Source organism: Saccostrea echinata, unplaced genomic scaffold, assembly GCF_033153115.1.
Source record: "Saccostrea echinata isolate AGI-Se365-2 ecotype Australia unplaced genomic scaffold, CSIRO_AGI_Sech_v1 ptg000008l, whole genome shotgun sequence".
In the NCBI taxonomy this organism is placed as follows: Eukaryota; Metazoa; Mollusca; class Bivalvia; order Ostreida; family Ostreidae; genus Saccostrea; species Saccostrea echinata.
Window position 1 is genome coordinate 6,324,512 of NW_026889757.1, and position 10,257 is coordinate 6,334,768.

At 33.2% G+C, this 10,257-nt stretch overlaps 1 protein-coding gene across 1 annotated transcript in view; it reads left to right on the top strand.

The window, feature by feature from the left end:
* LOC133181187 (uncharacterized) overlaps nt 1–10,257 on the top strand; it is a 103,795-nt gene that overhangs the window by 91,163 nt on the left and 2,375 nt on the right. Inside the window, exons 63-72 of the mRNA XM_061315725.1 lie at nt 2,120–2,238; nt 2,490–2,659; nt 2,945–3,052; nt 3,423–3,569; nt 5,323–5,428; nt 7,696–7,819; nt 8,696–8,874; nt 9,054–9,203; nt 9,532–9,609; nt 9,894–10,148. Of these exons, the coding sequence (XP_061171709.1) occupies nt 2,120–2,238; nt 2,490–2,659; nt 2,945–3,052; nt 3,423–3,569; nt 5,323–5,428; nt 7,696–7,819; nt 8,696–8,874; nt 9,054–9,203; nt 9,532–9,609; nt 9,894–10,148 (1,436 nt within the window). The remainder of the gene's footprint in view (nt 1–2,119; nt 2,239–2,489; nt 2,660–2,944; nt 3,053–3,422; nt 3,570–5,322; nt 5,429–7,695; nt 7,820–8,695; nt 8,875–9,053; nt 9,204–9,531; nt 9,610–9,893; nt 10,149–10,257) is intronic.

A 10,257-nucleotide genomic window follows, 5' to 3' on the forward strand; every position in this document is an offset into this window, starting at 1 on the left:
CAAAATGACGTAAGCGATCCATTATCTCATTAAGGACCCTCTCTACACTAGTCCAAAATGTTTTTTGGACATCGAGAAAATTATATTGAATAAAGGTGTAAATATTGAGCTTATATATTTAATTTTCAATAGATGGTACGTGGCATTTACCCCCAGGAAAATTGTTCAAACACAACACAGTATCAGTGAACAGAAATCGCTGTTGTTTACTTCCATGTAGAAAATACATGTAAATAATGTGTTCAATTAATTTATCTTGGCCGTTTAAAATGTTAAGAATACTTGAATTGATTACAAATTGAGTAATATACTGTAAATTTCTATTTATCGGAATTAGATCTAAGGGCAGATCACTCTAACTGCAGAAAATTACCATAGAATCAGAACTCTTTAGTGTGCAGTGTAGAGAGGGTTCTTAACATGACCAATATCTCACTATGCAATCAAACATCGATTTTTTTTTTATGACCGCTCAGTAAAACATTGAAAGTGTTAGACTTTTATAAGTATAGATTTATATAGGAACCAATTTTTTAAGGTATAACAAAAGCTTTTGTTGACTGTATTGCTGTAAGTATTGTAATGCTGTTGTTGCTTATGCTTGTTGTAAGATTGCCCTGTACAGAAAGGTTTTTGAGACAGGGGGCACATTTTTAGCTCTACTGGTCAGAGATCTGAAGAGTTTATGTGATAGTAAGGTGTCTGTCATCCATCTGTCTGTCTGTCTGTTTGCCTATAAACAATTTTTCAAAATGCTAATCCTAAGTTTTGGTATAATTTCATTATGATTTGGTATATAAATAGACTACACTAAGATATATAATACTGTGTATCTTTTTTTTTATTTAGAAGAACAGTGTGGCCATGGTTACTAAAAATAGAATTTTTTGTGAAATTCTTTTAAAACACTATCCCTCCTACAGTTTAGTCCAATTTCAATATGATTTAGTACATAAGTATACTACACAAAGATACATAATGCTATTTTAAGGTTTTTTGATTTCAATGAATGGTGTTGCAATGGTCACTGAAAAGAGATTTTTTTGTGAAATTCTTTTAAAACACTACTCCTCCAACAGTTTTAGACCGATTTCAGCATTACTGGGCACACAAACCTAACATTTGATGTTACCATGTGTTAGTAGTATAAATAGAAATTTCTGTGAAATTCTTTCAAACTTTACTTCATTAAGTTTTAATTGGTTGGATTTCAATTAGACTTGGTAAACAAGTAGATCCTTTCTTTATTGTAAGTACATTCCAGTAGAGCTACAGTCGCATCAGAGACTTCTGGTTTTCATTTGAGGAATAATATCTAGATTGTTTTAGTGTGCATTATGTGCTACAAACACATGCATTAATTAAAAGTCATGGGTGATGAATGATGATAAATGGTCATTAAATATCAAGATAAAAAAATTCAGTGTTAAATGTTCTTTTTCAAATCATCATGAAATGGTTGAATATTGATGTATGCTCCTCTTCTCATTTCCAGTATTTTTTCATAACTGGCAAAAAAAAGATCATTGACAGTGTTAATATATTTTAATTTTGTGTTTGCATTTTTGCCCTTAAATTATGATCAAAATTGTACATTTAGGAGGGGGGACTGCATGTATACAATATTTCATTCTTAGCCTGGCTGGCAGATAGGAGATTATTTGGTCTGGTACCCGTCTTTCACCCATTTTTCTCCAGTATGTTGTGACCAGGGTTGAATAGCTTTAATTTGAGCATTTTTTTATGCGCCCAGATCGATAGATCGGGGGCGCATATTGTTTTTGTCCTCTCTGTCTGTTTGTCTGTCTGTTGTCAACTTTAACCTTCGCCATAACTTTTGAACCATGAGAGATAGAGACTTCATATTTGGTATGCTTACTCCAGTAATTAAGCTCTTTCAAATGACACCAAGGTTAATGACCTTGTGACCTTGACTGTGACCTATATGCTAAAAATAGCTTTTTCGAACTTTGTTGCCGCCGGGTGCATAGTGTTTCACAAACACATCTTGTTCTTCATTATGTAATATTTAAAAAGATATTAGCTAAGTTGCTTCTTTCAAGTAGAACTATTCAATTATATACTGGTAATTATTATATGTATATTTTTTCAATGTCAGATCTTGTGAAAAACGAGTTTCAGAGCATGGCCTGGGACTTCTTTGCAGACAGCACAATGTCCATTGAAGTTATCAAGGATGATAGTCTTCAGAAGATCTACTTCAGGGTCAAGGACAGAGTAAGTGTCATGTCAAGGTCATTAGAAAAAGTCAAATTTTCTTGTGTGATGTTCATGTTATATACATATCTATTTGGTATTTCACAAGAATTTTGTGAATTAACAGAGCCTGATATATCAGGCATCATTTAATAGTTGAATTATACAGCTTTATTTATAAAGTACATTTGAAATGCTTATAGTATTTATCATTGACAATTTAATATTAAAAATATTTCATTTGGAAATTGAGAAAACCTTTCAAATTTCAGAATGTTTTGAGGGAAGAGATCAAGGAAAAGTTTAAGTATGAAGTAGACAGGACAACACCAAGCAATAAAATACGAGACTTCATGGACTGGGCTAGTGACATCATCCAAGACATCAAATATCAACGCAAAGTTCACGCAAACAAAGTCGGCAGAATGCTGGTCAAATTATGGTAGGGAGACAAGCTCATGAAACTATCTTAAGACAAACATTAGACTAACCAATCAATATAAACTTTTAAAAATCACAAGAGTATCAGACACAAGACAGAGATTTTGTCCTAAATTTCTAAGACTGCTCTTAAACTGAAGTTGTTAGATCTACCTGTAATTTTTGTATGGAATAGCTACTGTACTTGTTAGAGAATATCAGTTTTAGCTTAACATTGACAGGGTCATTGAGTGATTTATTCATCTTTTATTGTGTAATCCATCATGTAAATTTTGAATTTTGACAGGATCCCTATGAACTACATTGTGGTGTTTCTGAGTTTTGTCATCAGTTGTGTCATCATGGTGACCTGGACTGACCCCAAGCTCTCTGATGGGTCATCTGATACTGGGAGGTAAACAAGCCTGAAAAAGAACATTGAAAACAATCTTCTGTAGGCTCTCTTAGTTTGTCTAATAGCAGTTGAATAGATGGGGTAGGGTTATTATATGAAATTAAAACTTTTTTCTTTGTGCACAAATCTATATTTATCAAAACCAACTTTATTTTGTGCATGTCAGAATATTTTACTGTATAAAAAATTGCATCAAAATTTGCAAAAGTAACAAAAAATTACACCCAGATTGAAAATAAGTGTAAAGTGTCAGAGTAAGCCTATATCATAATTAAATGTGATAAATCAATTTGAAACACCAATTTAAAGAGCTTTTTTTCTTCTTGACAAAGAAGACCTATAGTTTGACCCTTTTATCTGTTTATTGCAGTGCCAAGCCTGAGACTTTTAGTAATTACAATCCGTTTCTGTACGTGTTTGGAGGCATACACAATGTGCTCAGTCTCTGTATCCTCATCACGTTCTTAGTATCCAACAATCCAACATTCCCACCCTACACATGGATAGAGAGCAAACTGTAAGTATGAAAACTGAATATATGATCAGCATTGGTTGCATATAACCTTTAAAGATTGTTGTCCACTGTTGTTTCACATTCAAGTATTTGTCGTTTTAGAATTGGGCATTGTTCACTGTATTTCCTCATCTTGATCACTTTGGCATTGTTGCATTTAATTAGGTTGATTTAACGGTGGTTTATTTTTGCCCTTTTCGCCCTCACTGCTAGTGGGCGAATTTAAAACGGGGCAAATCAAAAGAAAGTCAGCATGATCTCTTAAGCAAAATTTTGACTGGGTGAATTTAAAGCAGGGCAAAATTGTTTGCAAGTGTTACAGGGTGAAAATAACAAGGGGAAAAACTAACCCTGTATATAGTATATATGGCAAATCTTGTTTATTGTCAGAATTCTTAAATGCTTGAAATAATAAGGAATGATTTAAACAGTTCCGGAAAAATTCTATAGCAGCAAATTTGGGAATTCTGAAATCTTATTAACATTAAATATATTTACACGTGTTACGTAGGAAAAACAGCCAAAAATGTGGACTCCAGTGCTTGTCTCCTCACAATTTGCTGGTACATTACAGCATTTAGTAGGATACAAATTTAGTGCTATAAGGATTTGAAGAAGTCTTTTATAGATTTTTTTTCAGTTTTATCAGTTGTGTACTTTATAAAGATTTTTAGAAAAAAAATTTAAAAATGCAAAAGACTTGGTGTCATCTCTAAGATTCAATTCATATGCTCATAAGTAATTGATTTAATTATCCCATTTTACATAATTAAAAAAAGATTGTTTTATTTCAGAAAGAAGAGGTTAGTTATTATCTTTAAAAAGTATTATACAGCATTATAGAGCTAGTTAACCTCTACACGAGATCTATGTAACATATGCAGTTGGTGAATGGGGAAAATAAAAAAAAATTGACATTTAAATTTTACTTTGATTATATAATTTATTACCAGGGAGAACTTTAATTTTTACTGAAAGCAGAGTTTCTTGTGCATATATTCATCTAGATACATGTATCTATTTTCCTTGACTCTAAATGATAGATATTTTTTATAGGGTACCTTTTTCAATTTTCTTTTTATTAATATCAGTCATTATGGCTTTACATTTATGAAAGATATTTGCTAGATAACATGTATTAATCCATCATCGCAAGTCACAGGTTTTGATCAGCTCCATCTTCTTTTGTAGAAGTGGGAGTGGATCATTATATGTGGCTTATGACAATAACTTTTTCTTCCATTGAAAAATTCTGGCACTATAAATTCTTGAGGAATAACTAGCTTGCTTTATTTACATGTAACTATTGCACAGTTTCCCTATGTTTATCATGTCTACTCTTGTTTTAATTAAAGTTACTTAAGATAAATAATCTCTTCATAAAAAATTCAAGCGTTCACAAACTCAGAAAGTACTCAACAGATTTAAATTACCTCAGGATTTCATGAGTGCATGAACGGCATGTGCACAGTAGAGGTTACGGTACACTCCTGTAGAATAGTAATGCCTATTATGTGCATTTTGTGAAGAAACTGAAATTATCAGCTACTCTTACCGAATTTTTAGTTCTGTCGTTTAATCATTTGTACAAATTCAGAACTTCTGACATTTGTCATATTATTGAGAATCTCTTATCCTTAGTATTATTGAAATGACAAAGAGAAAATCTTTGTTACTAAAAATCTTAATGTTTTGTACTGCGATAAAGGAACAATGGACTCAGATTTACAAATGTTCTTGTTGTCATTGTATATAGAACATCCAAAGATGATGAAAATGATTTCCGATCGTGGCATGAGAAGAAGACAGGACGCTCACACTTAGAGATTGAAATCTACAACTTCAAAACTATTTATTACTTTGTAAGTATATAAATTTCCATGAAATTTTAGAGAGAAAAAAAATTAGAAAAAAATTAGTTCACCTGAGCCAAAGACTCATGCAAGGTACTCTGATCAAAGTTTGTCTGTTTTCCATAAACCTTTCACAATCTTAACGTCTTCTCAAGAACCACTTGGCCAATTTTGACCAAACTTGGCACAGATCATTCTCAGGTAAAGGGAATTCATTTGGGTGGGGAGGGGGGGGGGGGGGGGTGAGAGAGAAATAAAGCCTCTATCCTTTTCAAGGGAAGATAATGAAGGAAAAGTGAAAGTATTGTGAAGTCATTTAAAATCTTCTTCCAATAACCACTTGATTGGAAAAGACAAAAGTGAAAGTATTGTGAAGTCATTTATAATCTTCTTCCAATAACCACTGGATCGGAAAAGACAAAACTGATATGAAAGCTTCTTGATGTAGCATAAGTTCAAGTTTGATCAATTCTTAGCCTCAGGAGCTAGGCTGAGGTCAAAGGAGGGGTCATAGTTAGACAATGGACTGTGCAGATTAAATCTTTATAAATCCTTTCTTTAAAAATATAGGGACTTTCATTAGTAATATTAATAAACAAACATGTAGTGAGGATTCAATTTGTCCAATTCATGGTCTCTGGGTATTATTTCATAAAAGGATGAGGATATGTTGAAGATTAAAAATTGTTCAAGGCATCATCCTGGGGCAAAGGGCGTGGTCTCAAGGTCACTTCAAAGTTGACCAAAAATTTACATTTTTTTTATTAAAATGTTGATACTTTGCTTACTATAAGGACTAGGATCATCAAATCTTGTCAGTTGATGCATCTAAGGACCTCATATCATGTTGACTTAAAAGTAGATCATGGTGACCTAATTTTTAAATTTTGCGGTTGTTCTTTTTCAAAATGATTTAGAGGCATATTTTGAACAATTTAAGGCCTATGATCATCAAACTTTGTCAGTTGATGCATCTTGGGTCCTCAGAGTACGTCAACTAAAAAGTAGGTCACCTTGACCTACTTTTTGAATTTTATGGCTAATCTTTTATCAAAACATTTAAGGTCATTAATTCAAATACTGAGAGGTTTAGAATCATAAAATCTTGTAAGATGATGCATCTTGAGGCCATAAAACATTTTTATTTAAAAAAAACTAGGTCACAGTGACCTACTTTTTGAACTTTGCAGGCATTCAAGTTCAAAGCATTTTAGAAGTATATTTTGTACATTGTAAGGCCAATGATCATAAAACTTTGTAAGTTGCTGCATCTTGGGAATTGGCTAAGAATCATCAAACTTTGTCAGTTGATGCATCTTGTGTCCTCGGAGTACAAGAACTGAAAAGTAGGTCACTGTGACCTACTTTTGAAATTTTATGGCTATATTTAAATATTTTTGGGTACTACTTGGCTTAGAATCATCAAACTTTGTCAGTTGATGCATCTTGGGTCCTCAGAATAAGTTGACTGAAAAGTAGTTCACTGTGATCTACTTTTCAATTTATATGGCTATAATTAAATATTTCGGTTACTAATTGGGTTAGAATCATCAAACTTTGTAAGTTGATGCACCTTGAGTCCTCAGAGTAATTTGACTGAAAAGTAGATCACTCTGACCTACTTTTTGAATTTTATGGCTATATTTAATTATTTATGGGTACTAATTTGCTTAGAGTCATCAAACTTTGTTTGTTGATGCATATTGGGTGCTTGGAGTATGTCGACTGAAAAGTAGGTCACTGTGACCTGAGCAAATATTTTTCAGTACTGATTGGCTTAGAATCATCAAACTTTGTCAGTTGTTGCATCTTGGCTCCTCGGAGTATGTCAATTGAAAAGTAGCGCTAGGTCAACATGACCTACTTTTGAAATTTTATGGCTTCATATAAATATTACAGGCACTATTTGGCTTAGAATTATCAAACTTAATTAGTTGATGCATCTTGGGTTCTTGGAGAATGACAAGTAATAAGTAGGTCACCATGACCTACTCTCAGGTACTAATTGGCTTAGAATCATCTTGGGTTCTCAGAGTGTTTTATCTAGAATGTAGGTCATGATGACCTACTTTTGGAATTTCAAGGCTTTATTTAAATATACAGGATACTTAGAGGCTTCAAATAGAAGTGATACTGGTTGTACAATTATCAGAAGAGCAATTCAAGGCCCTTGGGCCTCTTCTTATGTACAAACCTAAATTTTTAAAAGTTATATTGATTGGTTGAAAATGTCATACATGAGTATACAATCAATGATTTCTACAAATTTTCATTAGATCTTCTTTGCGTGTTCGGTTCTGGGGACAGTTTTCTATGGATACTTTTTTGCCTTCCATCTTCTCCACATGGCTGAGTTGAACCAGTTATTAAAAAGAGTCATTGCTGCGGTAACCACCAATGGTAAGAGATCATATACTGATGAGTAGATCACTATTCTGCCCCTCGTCAAAAAATGTACAATGGTAATCTGGTTCATATGTCTGTTTGTCCATCAAGACTTACATATGACACAATAAATTGCTTATCTTTCAACATAGAGACTTTATACATGTAAATAGGTGGAGGTTGGTTGGAAGGAGATACCAACAGTTTTTGGTTCATTTGTCAAATGTCAAGGTCATAGGTTAAGATAATTGCTATATTCATTTCACACTTATGCAACAATTTGAATATTTCTTTTCCTTCAAATTTCATTACATACTAAAAGGACAGCAAACCGTTAGCAAGAACGTTTGTAGAATTTTTGTACAACAAGTCAAAGTTCAAGGTCAGAGGTTGTGAAGATGAAACACATTTGATACAAAAGCATAGATACATGTATTTCTCAGGCTACAGTCCTCTTTCTTCAAAATAGAGGAGAGTTTGAAATATATGTACCTGTAACAGGGTGAAAAATGAAGTCTCAACTGGGTCAAAAAGGTCATTGATATTTATTTTCCCATGAATACATGTTTTGAAGCACAAAAACTTGTACAAGATGAGTACATAAATGACTTAATTCAACACACGATTACAAGAAATGTAGATTTTAAGACCACTTGCCTAAAGTTCATAGTCATAATTAAGCATTGCATGGTATTGTCAGTATTTTGTTAAGGTCTTTAAAAATTGAGAAAACAATATTCATGGATTGCAAATTATTTACAATTAAATATGTAAGATTTGCTGAGGGGGAACCTGTCCATTCAACTACAAATCAGAACATTCTGATTATTATAAGATTTTCTTTGGGAAATTTAAGTTGCGCTACAGACTAACAAAACTATTTTCTGATAGGTAAATCCCTGTTGATGGTGGCATTACTGGGTCTGGCTGTGTTTTTCTGCTACTCACTCATCTCGTTCGCCTTCTTCCGTGAAGTTTTCTTCCAGGAGTCTGCGGGACGGCACTGTAGAACAGTGTACCAGTGTTTCATCACCATGATCCACCACGGCTTTGTGGATACACCTTACACGGTAAGCTATTGTAAAGAATATTGTGGCATAATGTTGCATAGCAATTACACTGATATGTACTCTCTTGACAGGAAAAAACAATGTTTAATGATCCAAATAGACTTTTTAAAAATACTGTTTTGGCATTTTGTAATGCTTTTTATTTTGTGGTTTTAATTATTATACCCCCTTTTGAACAGACTATTGAAGGCCTGATGGATGATAATTGGGACAGAGTCATATACGTTACTATTTTTGACGTGACCTTCTTCATCCTGGTTACTACAGTAGGATTGAACATTATCTTTGGTATCATAGTGGACACCTTCTCCCAACTCAGAGATGCCAAGGTATGGATGCCCACCTAAATTAATGTTTCTGTTTGTAGCAGTTGTAAAAGCAAAGCTTCTCACTTGGTGGAGTTAGCTCTAATTAAGTTGGGCAAAGAGTACAAGTGTACTCTGCACACTACGTTCTAATCCTACATATTAACACATACATGGGTCTCCAAGACCACAGAAAAATGAGTCCAGTAACATTTTATTTCGACAAAGGTGCTTGAATTCAATACATGTATGTCCACAGCAAGGACATTTTTGAAACAACATTAAATAAAACTCCTCTTATTAAATCAATTTTACTACTCTTATATATATATGTTAATTATTGTAATTACAGTGGGAGATTGACAAGGATATGATGAATAACTGCTTTATCTGCAGCAGGGAGTCTTACGATTTTGAGAGACATGGCAATGTAAGTTTATAAAATCTAGTTCTGTACCCATCTATTACTTCTAATCATGTCATTGACATCAGACTTTATATACAATCAACAAACAGCTTCCATTTCATTCTGGTGACTAGGAATTTACCATTTTTACTCAATATCTAGTAACATCAAACTCTGGGGAAAAAAGGTCAATACTCAATACAAATTTGACAAATCTAAAACAAACAGGCCTAAAATTTACTATTTGATATCAAAATTTAAATACACAGATTTTTGCAATATAAATACTCTTAAATCATTTTCTACAGGGATTTGAGAGACACGTTAGACAGGAACATTACCAGTGGGCCTATCTATTCTTCTTCCTCCACTTGGATGAGACGCGGCCTAATGACTACACTGCTCTGGAACTTCATGTATTTAATCAGCTCCAGCACAATGTCTACGACTTCTTCCCCCTCAACAGAGCTCTCAGTCTTATGAACGAGGAGAACACAAGTGAACGCAAACTGGAGAGCCTCCGAATAAATATCGAATACATGGTCAACAAAATGAAAGAAGAGGTAATGCTTCTAAATGAATGTTTAAAAAAAATTTACCAAGTTTGAGACTACAGAATTTGTTCAGAAATTTTATAAGGTATGATGAGCAACAAAAATTTACATGAATTCC